The following is an 18154-nucleotide window of genomic DNA, read 5'->3' on the forward strand; positions in this document are numbered from 1 at the left end:
CATAAAATATGGAAACAGTCAATGACTTTATAACATCAGATTGATCAGATATACATCAGAAGGAGAGAGACAGCATCAAATGCAGCATTTTACATTACAGTATGTTTGCTGTGATACTGTAAATAGATTACTGTAACAACATCTTAAAGGTTAACTACAGTATAGATTGAGTCATATTGTACAGCGAGAACCTTTACTGTATTGGCAGCAAACTCTCTAATCGGACAAAACCTCATGGCCATTTCATAACTTCATCACACCTTTTGATAACACACTGAATAGATATTAAAAACATTATGGATTTTATGCCAATTATGTAATTTAGGTAATGTAAGTTTTCTAATGTGGCATCTGTATCCTGTGTAACTGTAAATATTTCAGCAAAGGGTGATTTGAAACATGTATCTTGTTTGCATTGAATGAACTGATTGTTAAAATTACTAAACTGAAAGAAGAACAAACTGTTGTGTTTCGGTGATTAAGCCAAATGTTCTCATTACATATTACAATGATCTTGTGTTTTGAAACAGTGATTATGTGGAATGAAAATATGTACAACTAGAATGAAAGCATGAGATCAGGTTTTGAAAGAATGATTAGTTGTGTTACGGGTTACAGGTTTTTTATTTGCTTTGGTACTTTTCACAGGTAAAGTGTACATGCCTTAACTTAATTATCTGCCTATCTACCTTAAAATGTTTATATAACATAAAAGTTGCTAATATAACCAGGAAGCAAACTAAAAAGATTTATGCAGATCAGCATAGGATAAACAAATGAACTCTGTACTTACCTTGATGTGCACCACTTAGACAACAGTAGAAAATAAGCCAAAATATTACTTTATCTATAAAGAAAATGTTTTTAATCAAGATTGTGTGAAACATATTGCCATTTGTAGACGCGACTGAGCCCTCTAGGTATACATCCATCTCAATACGAAAGGGCTTGAGTAAACCAAGTGTTAAGTTATTTTCACTTTCACTTCACTTTACCAACTAACCCTAACCATTCTTGTGAGATTCACCTTGCCTAGAATTCACCCGAGAGGAGAGATTATGATTTAAAAATAATAATAATATATTTTCATATCCATTAATATTCATTTAGAATACAAAGTAATTGTCTTAAATTGGAATTGGAAATATGATCTACCCTACTAAACCGTTACTTTTTTTGTGTTATATTTATAAAAAAAAAAACCCAACAGAACATGAATCAGCTCCTGGCTCATTATTTAGTAGAACAAAATAACTACATGATGTTTCTCTGTCTCTGTCATTCATTCTGATCAGCAGTTTAAATCAGTGCATAGACTGAGTGCTGTCTGCCACTGCGCTGTAAAAAAATATATATTTTCATGATTTATCAACTTTTCAAATCTTTTGTCAAATTAGCCTACATACATGTGTGACAGTGTCTAATAATTTATGTGCATTATGTTAATCTAATGCCACATCCACAATAATATGTTTTCATTTAAAAATTAAAATTAAAAACAAAGTTTCTAAATTGTCTTCACGTTCTGTTTTATGTGGAGGAAAACAATAGTGTGATTGGTGGTGAACGCAGCAAAAACCTTACAGTGGATTATGGGTAACTGTCTCATCACCCAAGGCAGGGGTGTCCAACCCTGTTCCTGGAGGGCTACCATCTTGCAGATTTCAGTTCCAACCCTGCGCAAACACACCTGTCTGTAATTATCAAGCAGCCCTGAACACCATGATTAGCTGGTTCAGATGAGTTTGATTCGGGTTGGAGCTAAAATCTGCAGGGCACTAGCCCTCCAGGACCAGGGTTGGACACCCCTGTTCTAAGGTTGTGGCTGGAAGCTGCAGTTGCTGTTTTCTTGTTGTTCCTCTTTCCTTCAGTGATTCTGCTTTTTATCATCAGCTATCTTCAATAAGGCTGGGCCCCAGTAAGAAAGCCCAGGAGACACCCATTTTGGCCCAACATAAGTGCCCACAAGTACAACTTCTATAATATACTTAAAGTGCTCTATTTTCGTGCACTAATTTTGTACTTAAGAAGCACTAAAGAAGAATTTTTAGTATATTAAGATAATCTTAAGAACATCTAAGTGTACTCAACTGTTCTACTTTGAGACAGTATGAAATATGAGCTACTTATAGTACATTTGAACCCATAGTGTACTACAAGTGGTAACTAAATACATTTTTTAAATACAGAGATAGTATATAAAACCACTGTTTAGTTCATATTTCATACTGTCTCAAAATAGCACAGTTGAGCACACTTAGATGTTCTTAAGATGATCTTCAGAAGTACTAAAGAAGAATTTTTAGTATATTAAGTACAAAATTAGTGTGCAAAAATAGAGCACTTTAAGTACTTTGTAGAAACGTTTTTCACAATAAGTATTAATGCCTCTTTATAATATTAATGTTAAACCACTGTAGTCACATGAACTGTTTTAAATGTCATTAGTAACTTTCTGGACATTGAAAAAGGAAATGATCTTGCTGTCAATGCAGGCCTCTCTGAGCCATCGGATTTTATCAAAAATATCTTAATTTGTGTTCTGAAGATGAACGAAGGTCTTACGGGTGTGAAACGACATGAGGGTGAGTAATTAATGACAGAAATTTTCATTTTTGGGTGAACTAACCCTTTAACAGCAAACCAAAGATTCTAGAGCGATCATGCTATAATCCTTGATTTGACTGACAGAACAGCTGATTTGGTGGTAAAAAAAAAAAAAAAACGTATGCACTGCTCTTTTCTAAATAAATAAATAATAATAAAAAAAGGCAACCAAAAAAGGCATTTTCAAACCTGAAAAATCCCAATTTCACCACAACACAAGGAGAGCATATCATGTTTGTGTGTCAGTTATGGCAAAAACAGTATAAAAATAACAATCGCTTTGAAAACAGCTGAAGAAAAGCAAAAACAAATGCAACATGAACTTAATATCTAATGTTAAAGTTTGTTTTCACATTTATGCTCATTAGAATCAGGACATCTTGGTAGTGACGTCCAATGACGCGTCTCACTGAGGTCAGGGTTGATCGATGTACGCCGACTTCAGAGGTAGAATGTCCCATTTTGAGTGCCATTCCAGACGTTATTTCCTAGAAGGAGGAAGGAGAAATCCAAATTCTCATCTGTCTGGAATGCATAAGTCCGTCTGACATGTTTTCTTTTAAATTAGCATTTTTTAAATCAGGCTCCTATATTTAGGTTGAGTAACATTATTAGTCAGTTATTGAAATGCCTTATTTTCAAAAATGTCACTTTAGTCAGTTCATTTGGTATTTAACAAATTCGACTGTCTTTTGCAAAAAAAACCTCTAAGTCCACCTCTTTGGACAACAAAATCACTAAAGATGCAACTGGAATCACTGAAAATGATGAAAGCATAATTCAAAATGCAACAATGAAGAGTCTGATCCACACAGTAGGGGGAGCTGTGATGCAAGTGACTTCAGTTTCTGTAAGAGTTTTACAGCGGCACAAGGAACACTGTTGTGTTTACCACTGTAAAGATGGACAAAACATGATGATAACTTGCAGCTCGGCATTTCAAATATTATACATATATGTGGGAAGCTGTTATTGGATAGTGAAGATTTTCTGGAACTCCTTCTCAAACTTTTCCTTCAGCCTGGCACCCATTTGCCCAAACCTATTGTCCTTAAGAGAGCAAAAGAGAACAAAATACAAAACAAATGTCAGTCAAAAAAGAAAAAAAAAGAGAAAGAAAAAAAGTGTCCTCTCGTCATGTAAATCAAACAAAAATCATCAAAATGTCTAAGTCAATGGTTAAAGATATTTGTCCATATTTGACATTTGTATTGATTTTTGGCTCTCTGCCACCCTGTTTGATTTTGCATGCTGTGAGCCGTCTAACTTCCTGTCAATGCTCCCCTTTCTATGCTTCACACTTCCTGTGGTTTTCAGCTTCATGTCTGTGACTTTCAGCACAAAGCTTTACGTGACAATTGACGCAAGTAAGAAACTGGTTAATTGCATGTATTGACAAGGGATGCCACAATTCTCAATATAATATTGAACCATTCTGTAATACATGCTTGTGAATTGCATTTTTTCAGTTTTGCATTTAAATAATTTCTGTGCATTTGTTTTCTCTCAGAATGGGCTCTGTTTGTGTGTGCCCATAAGTCTACACACTGATATGAGTAAATATCCAATCACTGTGCACTAAAGTTAGGTGGCGTTTAGCCATGCTTGCAATGCTGGTGTCAGACAGCGGTGAAGTAAGGCCGTATGGAGGGCCAAATTACTCAAAATGAAATTCAATAAAACACATTCAATTTAATTAAATTCCATTTAAAGGTGCCCTAGAATCAAAAATTTAATTTACCTCGGCATAGTTAAATAACAAGAGTTTAGTACATGGAAATGACATACAGTGAGTCTCAAACTCCATTGTTTCCTCCTTCTTATGTAAATTTGATTTGTTTAAAAGACCTCAGAAAACCAGGCGAATCTCAACATAACGCTGACTGTAACACAACAGTCGGATCATTAATATGTACGCCCCCAATATTTGCATATGCCAGCCCATGTTCAAGGCATTAGACAAGGGCAGCCAGTATTAACGTCTGGATCTGTGCACAGCTGAATCATCAGACTAGGTAAGCAAGCAAGAACAATAGCGGCAGATGGAGCAATAATAACTGATATGATCCATGATAACATGATATTTTTAGTGATATTTGTAAATTGTCTTTCTAAATGTTTCGTTAGCATGTTGCTAATGTACTGTTAAATGTGGTTAAAGTTACCATCGTTTCTTACTGTATTCACGGAGACAAGACTGTCTTTATTTTAATTTTTAAACACTTGCAGTCTGTATAATTCATAAACACAACTTCATTCTTTATAAATCTCTCCAACAGTGTGTAATGTTAGCTTTAGCCAAAGAGCACTATCAAACTCATTCAGAATCAAATGTAAACATCCAAATAAATACTATACTTACGTGATCCGAAGCATGCATGACGAACATCTTGTAAAGATCCATTTGAGGGTTATATTAGCTGTGTGAACTTTGTTTATGCAATGTATTATAGTCGAGAGCTCGGGGGGCAGGGAGCGAGAGATTTAAAGGGGTCACAGCCTGAATCGGTGCATAGTTAATGATGCCCCAAAATAGGCAGTTAAAAAAATTAATTTAAAAAAATATATGGGGTATTTTGAGCTGAAACTTCACAGACACATTCAGGAGACACCTTAGACTTATATTACATCTTGTGAAAAAACGTTCTAGGGCACCTTTAAATGTCTATTTTTTCATAATTAAATGTGCTTTTTCAAAAAGCCATTTTTCATAATAATATGCTGAATTTACAAATGACTATTTGACGAATCATGTATTTCCAAAACATGATTTTTCATAATAATAGAGGACACTTCACAAATGCTCATCTACCAGAACTCTGCGTTCAGTCACTTGTAAAGTATTTCATATGTAGTCATTAATTTCTAGATCCTTGCAGAAGACTGCAGATAATTGATTAAAAAACTATCTAACAACATTGCAAAATACATAAATTTGATCTGTTTAATTTTATTTTTTGGTGCTTTATTAATTATGTCCTGTGTGTTTCAGTGAATCTTACCCTATTGAATGTGCTGCAATTGCTGAAAATGAGCTGAAAGTCCGAAACAAACACACCAACTGTCTGATACTGGTCACTTTCCAACTTTAGCTTTATTCTGTCTAGCCACATCGGCTTAGATATGAACTCAGAGTATCTGGACACCTGGAAGTAAAAAAAAAAAATTCTGGTTAATCTTTTTTATTTATTTATTTTTTAATGTTAATTGTAAACCCCTATTATTCTATTTATAATCAAATTATAATTAAATGAAAACCATGAGAATAAAATAAAATAAATTTTGAAGTGACTAAAAGAGCGCAGGTTAAAATAAGGAGATACTCTTACTGTTTGCCGTGGATCATTGACAAACACCTCCTTGATGTCCTCCTTGTACACATATAACAGGAGATAGTGGCAGTGCTACACACACACACACACACACACACACACAACATTAGGCCCATAAATAACTGTTCTGTTTCTAAGCCCAGTGATCAGCCTATAGATCTTTTATATTAAGCTGCTGGGTTTGTGTGTGTTTACCAGTCTGTATTGCGACACTGGGGCATTGAGAGCTTCTTGTTCAGTCATGCTGCTGGAGTCACGCCATTGCTGACTGGTTCTTAACACGCAAAAGGTACAAATCCATTCCCTACAAGCAAACACACACGTATACAGAAGGATGAATGCTTGAAACACACATACATGCTGATTTATTGATTTTATTTGTTGTTTTTCTGTCTCTCACCCAGGTGAGTCTCCAGCTACAGCTGGTAGGTGACAGCGTGAATGAAAAGCTCGTGGACACTCGTCACAACACACGAGATCTCCCCCAAAGTCACATATGTAACACATATCGTCATTTTTCTGGTCCATCTGGTCACAAGATATGATATAGCATAATTATCACATAAAATAGGCTTAATGCATTTTGCTGAAGCGCAATTTGCTGATGTCTCATTTTTTATCCCAAAAGTGAAAAGAAAAAAAAAATCATTTTAGATACTGAAAACTAAGCTAATGTTAGTTTTTTTTTTATTGTTTGTTTTATCTTTATGACAGTTGTTATTGCACAGAGTTAAATCAGCTGTTAAAGTAACACTGAAGCAGAGTTAAAGTTAATGAGATAATTAAGCAATTAATAAGGCTGTGACTGAAGTCAGTTGTAGTTCCTGTGTTTTTTCTTTTTTGTTCAGTGATTCTGCTTGTTAACAGCAGGTGTTCATCACTACTGCACAATCATTACTTCATTAATTGCTTAATTATCTCATTAAATTTAACTCTGCTTCAGTGTTATTTTAACACTATGTAGAGAGGGACCATATGTACTCTATGCTTTGGGAAATAGTGTGTCAGGGGGTTTCTTTAATTACCATTATTCTCAATAGGTTTTAGATTGGCATACTGTAATCCAGAGTTCCCTTTTAGTTGGTCATGTTCGATGTACGTCAGATTCACAATATCTTTAGTTTATGAAATTTTAATTTCAATCTTTCCTCAATAAATAATGCCTTGTGTGATTAACACACACATTTAACATGCTAGTAAGAATTCAAGTTAATGTCATCAATTATTTTTATGATGATTGATTATTAATTACAGACATGTCAGTTGTAGATGTTTCTTACTAGATTTTCTGGGTCATCACTGCACTCCGCACATTCACACAGAAAAGAATGGATGTGTAGGATCTCTTCCTAAAAATGACAATAACAAATAAACAAATGCATAAATAAATAATCATGATTTTTCTCTTTTGTATCATTTTACATTCTATTCAGTTTGACACCTTGATCAAAAAGTTGATAGTTTTTCCATGGCACAGTATATCTTTCTTCCAGTGTCCATCAGTGAGAGTTGGGTCCTGCTTTACAAATTCCTCCGGAGTGAACCAGCTTTCCTCAGTCCGTATACACTTTCCACGACTCCCTGCAACAGAGTAAACATAAACACTTCCCACTCAAACCTCTGATACAGATAAACTGCATACTAAGTTCTGCACAGACTGCTGCAGCGCACACTTCAGTGCAGAAACATACCTGATGCAAACCTGCTTTTGTGTAAAGTCCCTGTAAGTGAAACACAGGTGACTGGTAAAGAGTGAGCCCGGAAAACTGACAGATCTGTCATCATTCCATCCTCTGCCTCATCCTTGTCCTCCTCATCATCATCATGACCATCATCATCCTCCTCCTCATCATCCTCCACCTCATCCTCCTCCTCCTCCTCATCATCATCATCCTCAAACAGCTTTTTCATACACTGCAGGAAGGAACAAAGTCATAGTGAATTTTTAAGAAAAAACAGGAAAAACAATACCTGACATTGGACAGAGAGAAAGAAAGTACTTTTGGGACACATTTCCTCTTTCTCCTCTCCATCGGTGGAGTCTGAAGATCCTTCTCCTGAAAGAATGAGAAGGGAAGTGATGTCAGATCACACAACTATCTGAGGGGTCTGCTGTATTTAATGAAGATACATATTTATCTCATGTACTTTAAACTTAGATACGAAAATATGTGCTGAACTTATGTTGCTTTGTATTAGAAGTTGCTATACGGTTTTAAAACCTAATATTATTTCAAACAGGAAAAGTGCATTTACCCTCACACTAACAGTGCAGTCACATTAACAAAAAAGGTTTATGGTCCATATAGTGTAGCGATGTCAATGTGAACTTAATGCATAGGGAAATCTTTCAACCCCACATGACATTCCCAATCCCGTGGATTCCTGTTGGATTCCTATTGAAATGGGTGGATTTTCGCCTGCAACACTTCGCTGAACAATGATAATTTGTGACTGCATCCTACTACTAATAGTTAATGTGTGCATGTTATGTTCATAAATAATGTATATTGTGGGATGCATAAAAATGTAAATGTAAATATTAGATATAATTACTTAAATTATATAAATGCTATATATGAAAATGTAATATAACGTGAAATAAAAGTATAAAGAGATGCTGAATTGTATTAAACGACAGGTAGACAAACAGGGTCCCATGATCATTTTGCTATTATTTACTGGCTTAAATACATCACCTCTTTTAATTACCATGGGTGCTTTTCCCATTCGACAGCTTTATCATATTATGGAGCCTATGATAAATTAATCAATATAAATGTAAATGAATGCACTATTGACAATGTTAATGGTTTAAACAATAAAACACATATTTATTTCTAGCTAATTTTAATTTAATTTTAAATTAAGTATGCAAGTACACTACCAGTCGAAAGTTTGGAAACATTTCTATTTTTAATGTTTTTGAATGAATCTCTTATGCTCATTAATGCTGCATTTATTTCATAATAAATACAGAAAAAACTATAATATTGTGAAATATTATTATAATTTAAAATTATGTTTTTTCTAGTTTAATGTACTTTAAAATATAATATATTTTAGTGATCAAAGCTGAATTTTCAGCATCATTACTCCAGTCTTCAGTGTCACATGATCCTTCAGAAATTATTCTGATACTCAGTTATTATCAATGTTGAAAACAGTTGTGTTGCCTAATATTTTTTGAACCCTGTGATACTTTTTTCATGATTCATTGACGAATAAAAGGTTAAAAAGAACAGCATTTATTCAAAATATAAATCTTTTCTAACAATATAAATCCTTACTATCACTTTTTATCAATTTAACACATCCGAGCTGAATAAAAGTATTAATTTCTTTCAAAAAAAAAAAAGAAAAAAAAATTACTGACCCCAAACTTTTGAATGGTAGTGTATATTGTTACAAAAGATTTCTATTTTAAATAAATGCTGATAATGATGCTGAAATTTTAGCTTTGCATCAAAGAAATATATTATATTTTAAAGTACATTAAAATAGAAAACCATCATTTTAAATTGTAATAATATTTCACAATATTACTGTTTTTTCTGTATTTATTATGAAATAAATGCAGCCTTAATGAGCATAAGAGACTTTGTGCAAAAACATTAAAAATAGTAATGCAGCCGACAATGTGTTTTTCCAGCAAAACCTCCCAGGATGAGTATAAAGATCCGGATCTGTAACTATTTTACTATCTGCAAGTGCCTGCATTATGTACCTCTATGAGTTTCTTAAGCGTTGTGTTTCCCGAGCGGATGCTGGATTTCCAGTTTTTATACCTTTCCTTCCCTCCGAACTTCTCAAAAGCAGATGGGGTGAACCAGCGTCCCTCGGATAAAATGCACTTCTCCCCTACAGGAGAGAAAGAGCATGCATTCAGACCCGTAAACAGTATGATAAACACATTCTGTAATAAATTATAGCAAAAACTGAACCTTTTGACTGTTTGTCCCAATAGAAAGTGCCCACTTTATCCCCACAGTTTACAGACACCTGAGATTTATTAACAGGTCTCTTCCCAATCTTCTGCTTGTCTCCCTTCTTCACAGAAGATGCTGAGAAAGGTGGAGAAGGAGACACAGATCATACAAGCATAAGACACCATACACCAGTGAACTTGCAGTAGTTTAGGGACTCACTGAATGAGGGGCTCTTGGCTGGTTTCTTCCGAGTGCGTTTGCAAGCAGAGGAAGGACCCGGCTCATCACTATCCTCACTGTCACTACTTCCATCATCTTTATTTCTCTTTCTTGTCTCCTTTCCTTTCTCCCCCTTTCCTTCACTATTCTCCATCCATGTCTCGACATCCAGAGAATTACCATAGAATCTGAAGCTGCCTGAGAATAAAAAGATGCTAAATCGAAATATTAATAAAAAAGTATCTCAATGATACTAAAATAACACTGCTGTAAACATGAACACATTCTTGATCTATAATAGCATAATAAAGCAACCACTGACCATCCAGCAGGCTGTTTCTGAGCTTGCGGAGCGTCGGGTACAGCTGCAGGATGTGTTCTTCAAACACACAGCGCCAGAACTGATGCATGCACTGAGATTTCTCTTTCTCCAGCCGGTCCAGAACCTCATAGATGCGCTTCTGCTTCTGCTCACGAGAGCGAATCGTTTTCACCTTCTACAGACAAATCAGAGAAAGCAAGACATTAAAGGTGCACTAGAATTGAAAATTGAATTTACCTTGGCATAGTTAAATAATTAGAGTTCAGTACATGGAAAACACATACAGTGAGTCTCAAACTCCATTGTTTCCTCCTTCTTATGTAAATTTGATTTGTGCAAAAGACCTCTGTAGAACAGGCAAATCTCATTAATATGTACGCCCCCAATATTTGCATATGCCAGCTCATGTTCAAGGCATTACACAAGGGCAGCCAGTATTAAGGTCTGGATCTGTGCACAGCTGAATCATCAGACTAGGGATGCAAGCAAGAACAACAGCAAAAAATGGCAGATGGAGCAATAATAACTGACATGATCCATGATATCATGATATTTTTAGTGATATTTGTAAATTGTCTTTCTAAATGTTTCATTAGCATGTTGCTAATGTACTGTTAAATGTGGTTAAAGTTACCATCATTTCTTACTGTATTCACGGAGACAAGAGCCGTCGCTATTTTCATTATTAAACACTTGCAGTCTGTATAATTCATAAACACAACTTCATTCTTTATAAATCTCTCCAACAGTGTGTAATGTTAGCTTTAGCCACGGAGCACTATCAAACTCATTCAGAATCAATGTAAACATCCAAATAAATACTATACTCACATAATTCGAAGCATGCTTACAGTATACATGACGAACATCTTGTAAAGATCCATTTGAGGGTTATATTAGCTGTGTGAACTTTGTAAATGCACTGTAATATAGAGTTGCGAGCTCAATGGGCAGGGAGCACGAGATTTAAAGGGCCAGCAGCCCCAGAATCGGTGCATAGTTAATGATGCTCTAAAATAGGCAGTTAAAAAAATGAATTAAAAAAAATCCATGGGGTATTTTGAGCTGAAACTTCACAGACACATTCAGGAGACACTTTAGACTTATATTACATCTTGTGAAAAAGCGTTCTAGGGCACCTTTAAGGAAAATAGAAGTCAGACGTCACAGTGCTTACAATAACAATTCTGCACAATAATGAAATTAATTAGGTAAATCTGCTTTTTAAAATATAGTACAGTAGATGTACTATTGAGAATGTAAGAGATGATAATAATACCATGGTACTTTGGTATATATTACAGTTCAAAGTTTGGGGTTGGTAAGATTTTTTTCTCTCATGGTCATTAAGTTTGCACTTATTTGAAAAAAAAAAAAAATTGAATAAAACAGTAAAGTTGTGAGATATTTCATTTTTTCTATGTGATTAAAAAGTTCTAATCCTGTGATCAAAGCTGAATTTCTCCAGTCTTCAGTGTCACATGATCCTTCAGAAATCATTCTGATATGCTGATTTGATGATCAAGAAACATTTATGATTATCATTGTTGAAGATAGCTATTTTTGTGCAATCCATGATTTTCCAAAAAATACAAAAAAAAAAAAGCAATGTTTGGTAACAAACATTCTTCTAAATATCTTTCTGTGTGTTCAGCAGAACAAAGAAATGTAAACAGGTTTGGAACAACTTGAGGGTGAGTAAATGATGACTGAATTTTCATTTTTGGGTGAACTATCCCTTTAAAAACAGCTTTGAAACATCTGTAATGTGAAAAGCGCGCTATATAAATGAAGATGTCTAGAGTTGACATGAATGAGTATAAAGGAGATAAGACTCCTCTCGTGCATCAGGAGAGAGAGAGGGGGTGTTCTCACCTCAAACAGCTCCTCCGTCATCAGGTCGTGGTCGCGCAGCTGAGAGAACAGCGCGTGCGGTTGATCTATGCACGAAATTTCCGTCTTCTTGCGGTGGAGAAAATACAGCAAATCTTCATTCGTTAGAAAGTCTAACGGGTCCAATTGGCCGCTGGCTCCCATTGATTCACAGATCTACAGTGATACATAAAAGCAGAATAATATAATACAATAGTTATGCTACAGTTATGTATCAAATACATAATTATGAAGAAATGTCTCACACTTCTCCAACTGAATAGATCAGAAATGTTGAAGCCTGCAGATATTTTTTTGCTACCATTTAACGCAACATTGTAATTTTTGACTCTTGCCTACCTGTCGACGCTCGAGCTCTGGAAGGATTTGTGTATTTCTGTAAGCTTCACGAGCAGATGAAAAACAGAATGAGTTGTTTTCAAATCACCTGTCTGTGTGGGACTGAATGAAACTGGCTTATAAACCTCAAAGTACCTGCGGAAGTGATGTAGGGAAAGCGAACGTCAGCCTGTGCGACTTTAGAAAACCACAAGTTTATTTTTTATTATTATTATAATCACGTCAGCCTACATATGCGAATGCTAAATAAATGTTTTCTTCTTGGATTTAAATGTTGCACGTTTTAAGAAAATACTAGCTATTGCAATTTACAGTATTATACCATTTCTGCTAAAGGTTATTAAAAAAACTATTTAAGAAAGTTAATTAAAAAAAAAAAACCCTTCAGTCAAATCCTTTCTTGAACCAATTCATCATAAAGGTAATTCCTGGGATTTAGCCTAATATTTGGATTTTTTATTTATTTATTTATTTTTATTATTATTATTTTTTTTTTAATAATTAATTTTCTAAATACTCCACATCTCCACAGGCATTAAAGATCTTTTATTAAAATAGTTTTCACATTTTATGGGACTGAAGTTAAAAATAGACAAATGGTGTGTCTGTGTATTATTAGTTTAGATGTTAAACTAAAGCCACAGTTTTGCAAGAATTTTTTTTATTTTGAATTATCTTCCCTATATTTTCCAAAAATATTAATATGACACGGTTGAGAATAGTGTGATGTGTTGAAGACTGTAACTGGTTTGAAAGGAGACGTTGCCTTTAATTTGACATTTTTTGAATTTCTCTTTAAATATATGTAAATTATGTTACATATGGGTGGAGTCTCAGTTATTATGGTTGATATATGGTTAATATAGTTAAATAACTAAGCAATAACTAAGAGGCCCTAAGCAATGCACACATCAGGAGTCCTGCCGGAGGCTTCTGAATGGGTCATCATCGCCTTAATACTGTTACATTATAGAGTAAGTGATTACACTTCCATCATCGTGTACATGCAAAAATAATGACTTTATCACATATTAATCCTCTAACTTCTTCCTAACAGTTTAGTTTTTGAGGCGTCCGTGTTTAGGTTTTTTGTCCACCAGAGGGCGCAATAACCCAGAATAAAAATGAGAACTTGTTAAGAATTTATATATGTTCTCAAATCCAAGATTTACCAGCAGTTTAAGACAGTAAATTCATAAGCACATAACACAAGACACTTCTCTTTAAATACAAATGAGGCTTTATTGATTATTCTATATTGATTAACACATAAAACTAATATCTAACACATAAACACGCGCATATACAAATTTACACGAGTTGCACAAATAAGGAAAGTGAGGAAAGAGTCAGTTTTAAGAGTGAAATCATCCAAACCATCAATCATCAGTTTAACCTTCTATTGTCCCTTATGCAGGGTTATTACATTTTATATCATTGCTTCAGCTCGGCTAGAATCTGGAAATAAACTTGCATCTGTTCTTTCAATAGTGCATGAATCACAGCATAATTGTCAGTTTAGGTTGGAATTATGCAGTTTTTGATTATAGTTTTGATTATAAGTCCGTCCAGCATCATTTTGGCGTTTCTTTTGTATCTCAGTCTCACTGGTTTTTAAGAGATTTCAGCCCTGCGTTTCAGAAGTGAAAATGGAAGATCATCTGATTTATTCTGGAATGTCAAATTGGGATTTATATGGAATTCTGCTTCTTGATCAGTTTGAAAGAGTCATTTGTGTCTGATTCGCTCTCAGTTTCTTCATTTATAACTTAAAATACACAAAAAACACAATCACAATCATAATCACAGCGAGAACTAGAGCTAGAGCTGCTGTTACTCTTGCTATTACAATCCATGTATGATCCATTTCACAGTCGGAACATTTTCCATCTGTAGAATGAAAAAAAAAAAAAAAGTTTATAAATGTTTTTTTAAACAACATTATGAACTGTTGAAATGAGTTGAAGCACTTTAAATGTATTTGTTTGTGGTGAGAAACATTAATCCATTAATATCATGTTCTTCTGATATAAATACTGTATGTGACTGACTTTATGATATTTACCCCATTTTACTGACACTGGTTCAGTCAGACTGCTGTGAATGAGCAGACAATCATAAGATCCTTCATGGTTTCTGTCGATCTTCACACTGATTCTCATCTGAAAGGTTTCATCATCATTTGCTCTGATTCCTGAAGATGTTTGATCCTCAAGGATGTATTTGTTCAATCTAATGTTCATCTGAACATCTCTGGGGTAGAAACCAGTGGCCAGACACGTCAGAACCAGATTACTGTCATCATCAGGAGCTTTCCTAGCAAACATGTGAATGTTTGGTTTACCTGGAGAAGAAGAAGCATGATAAAATTAATATAAAATTGAACTTGTGTGTAAATCTAACTTTCTCCTGTGTGTAAAACTATTATTTTATTCACATTCATTAAAAAAGACACTTCTTACGAGTAAATGATCACAATTAGATGTGTAGAGAAGTAAGATTTTGTTTGGGCGCAGTACCACACTTTTTCACTAGATGACACTCAAGCTCCATTACTGACCATATAAGGGCGCCTCCATTTCCATATATGGTTTGAGTGATCTGAACCATATATTTCCATTATTTTCATACAATTTATGAAGTAGGCATCCTATATAGAAGTAGTTTGGGAAGTATGAAAATATTCTTGTTGCAAATTGATAAATTACTGCTCCTTTGTAATTTATTTTGAAAGTTATATATAGTTTGTCAAGATTAGTTTAGGTTTTTATAGGATATTACTGTTTTAAAAATGTAATGGCTGTGGGCCCACCGGTTGGTCAGTGAAAGTTAACAGGATATATAAACATTTCTCATTTCTGAGAAATCACTAGTTTTTATTTTTCACCAAATAATCAATTATAAACAACCTCGTGAACTTTTACAGACCATACACCCTCTTACATGTTCTCTACAGATACAGATCTTAAAAAGATTTCTTAATTACCTAAGACTTGAATTTTGTTTTCTTGATATGGCAAAAATAAAACTCGACTCTCACTGCATAAGAGACGAACTCAACCAATTGTCTTTCATAAATTTTATTTCTTGCAAGAAATGTCAGACAGTTATACAGAAACACAAGCAGAAAGTTCAAAAGAACAGCATTTATTTGAAACAGAATCTTTTGTGAGGCGTGTGTTGATCAATCTCTCCAGCTCCTCGTTCAGCTCCACAACACTCACTCCTGCTCTGCTTCACACTACAGTATCATTAATAATCGCATCCATGAACATGATTTCTTCACGAGGCCAATCCCTATTCTTTTGCACCGGCCTTGGAGGTGAAGACCACATGTCCCAAGATTTCGCTCTCAAACTTGGCATCATCAAGCTACGCCTTTGTTTTGAATAGGCCTCTAGCGGACAGAAAATATTACATAGTGCACCTTTAAGCACTCAAGAAAGGGTTAACTGACCAAAATGGTACTGTGAAAGATTTCTGAAAGGCTTCTGCCACTTTAAAACCGAATATGCGGATCCAAAATAATAGCCTATTACACATTCGTTTTTTTTTTCTCTCAAATAAGCCACAATGAATTGTGTTTAAGAGGATTTTTACATGCATTTTGACTTTTTTTCACATGCATGTGTCTGATCAGGCACAATTAGATGCAGAAGAGAACAGCATTCAGTGTGCACAGATCTGTGTGCTCTCACAGTAAACAGCTGCACATTCAGAATTAAGTTCTCTTTCACGTCTTTGTGTGCTCAAATGGTTTAAAATCACTTGAATGTTTAAACTGTCAGGACCTAAAACATGTTCAGATGATAAACTTTCATTGTATGATGGTCAAACTTTGCAATTAATCTGAGAATCACATGCATTTTGAATCTACTGCGGATCAGAAGTAAAACAAATGAATGCTTACCTTGATGAGCATCGCTTAGACACGGGTGAAACATAAACCCAACCATTACTATGCATGTAAAGAAAATGTTTGTAGACGAGAGCGTGTGAAACATGTTTACGTTTATATTTTAGATGCGCACATAAAGTAGATCGAGATTGGGTTTAGATTCTTCCCATTCTGTCACGCGGATGCCCACAGGACTGCTTTAGTTTCGCTTTTGAATTAATTGTGGCTAATACGCTCAGTCATAAAAGTATTTCAGTTCGTTGCCAACAGTATTAGCCTATCTATTTTTTCTCTTTTTTTAAAAACTCTTAAATTTTAATGTTATACATTTCTGTGTTTGTGTTTAAAGGATTAGTTCACCCAAAAATTAAAATTCTGTCATCATTTACTCACCCTCAAGTTGTTTCAAACCTGTAAAAATGTCTTTGTTCTGTTGAACACAAAGGAAGATATTTTGAAGAAAGTTTGTAACCAGGCCGCTTTGGGGCACCATTGACTTCCATAGTAGGAAAAAAACTACAATGGAAGTCAGTAGTGCCCCAAAACTGTTCAGTTTCCCACATTATTTAAAATATCTTCCTTTGTGTTCAACATTTTCATTTTTGGGTGAACTATCCCTTTAAGGCCTTGAATGGACTGGCACCCATCTCTCTGACTTTTTTAAAGGTCCTGTTCTTCGTGATCCCATGTTTCAAACTTTAGTTAGTGTGTAATGTTAGAGTATAAATAAAATCTGTAAAATTTTAAAGCTCAAAGTTCAATGCCAAGCGAGATATTTTATTTAACAGAAGTTGCCTACATCAAATGGCCAGTTTGGACTACATCCCTCTACTTCCTTCTTTAATGACGTCACTAAAACAGTTTTTTGACTAACCTCCGCCCACAGGAATACACAAAAAAGGGGGCGTGGTCTTGTTGCGCTCACACGGAAAAGAGCAAGAGTTGCGTTTTTAGAGTGTGTTTGTCGCCATGTCGTCGAAACGCTGTTATTTTCATCCCGCAGTCCAATCACCTTTGTTTGGCCTTCCCAGGGACGCTGTACTTAGAGATCAGTGGTTACAATTTATGTTTAACTCGGTTCCCGAAAATTATAATTGTGGTATCCTTACTGCAATAGTTAATGTTGGACTGCAGTGCACATAATGGTCACAAGAGGGACTATGTTTATGTATATGGCTGTTTTCCGTATGAGGTACTCTTCTGAGTGAGTGCTAACGTTGTACATTTTCTGTCGCTGCTTGTGGAGATTAAAGAGTTCAGTCTCTCGGGAATTATTGTCTTTTGTGTTCATTCGGCACAACACCACAATAATCCACATGTAAAACTATGTGCAGCACACGTTATGGTAAGAGGCGTGACCTTTCCGGGCAGGGAGCGCTAAGCTGCTGTCGAATCACAACACAGGAACCGCTGGCACAATCAGACCTCGTTACGTATTTCTGAAGGAGGGACTTCATAGAACAAGGAAGTCATCAGCCCGTTTTTATGACAGTGGAAACAGCGGTATACAGATAAGTAAATTATGTGAAAAATACTGGGTTTTTTTTACACGCGAAACATGAACACATGTTATATTGCACACTATAAACACAATCAAAGCTTCAAAAAAACACGA

At 34.9% G+C, this 18154-nt stretch overlaps 1 protein-coding gene across 5 annotated transcripts; it reads right to left on the minus strand.

Moving 5' to 3' along the window:
- Positions 1 to 2715: 2715 nt before the first annotated feature.
- Positions 2716 to 12772, minus strand: LOC137001960 (nuclear body protein SP140-like protein). Of its 5 annotated transcripts, none has more exons than XM_067361338.1 (15): positions 12642 to 12772; positions 12285 to 12458; positions 10410 to 10584; positions 10088 to 10285; positions 9884 to 10003; positions 9667 to 9800; positions 7940 to 7996; positions 7631 to 7853; positions 7381 to 7520; positions 7220 to 7288; positions 6340 to 6467; positions 6135 to 6243; positions 5937 to 6011; positions 5610 to 5753; positions 2716 to 3095 (listed from the first exon to the last, which is right to left on the minus strand). In XM_067361338.1, the coding sequence occupies exons 2-15, from the start codon at positions 12444 to 12446 to the stop codon at positions 2931 to 2933; spliced, it is 1899 nt and encodes a 632-aa protein (XP_067217439.1). In that variant the 5' UTR covers positions 12447 to 12458; positions 12642 to 12772; the 3' UTR covers positions 2716 to 2930. The 5 variants fall into 5 exon arrangements, with proteins under 5 accessions (XP_067217439.1, XP_067217442.1, XP_067217443.1 ...); XM_067361340.1 differs by having other exon boundaries at positions 2955 to 3649; XM_067361339.1 differs by having other exon boundaries at positions 2955 to 3657.
- Between the last annotated feature and the right edge of the window lie 5382 nt (positions 12773 to 18154).

Source organism: Chanodichthys erythropterus, chromosome 15 (assembly GCF_024489055.1).
Source record: "Chanodichthys erythropterus isolate Z2021 chromosome 15, ASM2448905v1, whole genome shotgun sequence".
Classification (NCBI taxonomy): domain Eukaryota; kingdom Metazoa; phylum Chordata; class Actinopteri; order Cypriniformes; family Xenocyprididae; genus Chanodichthys; species Chanodichthys erythropterus.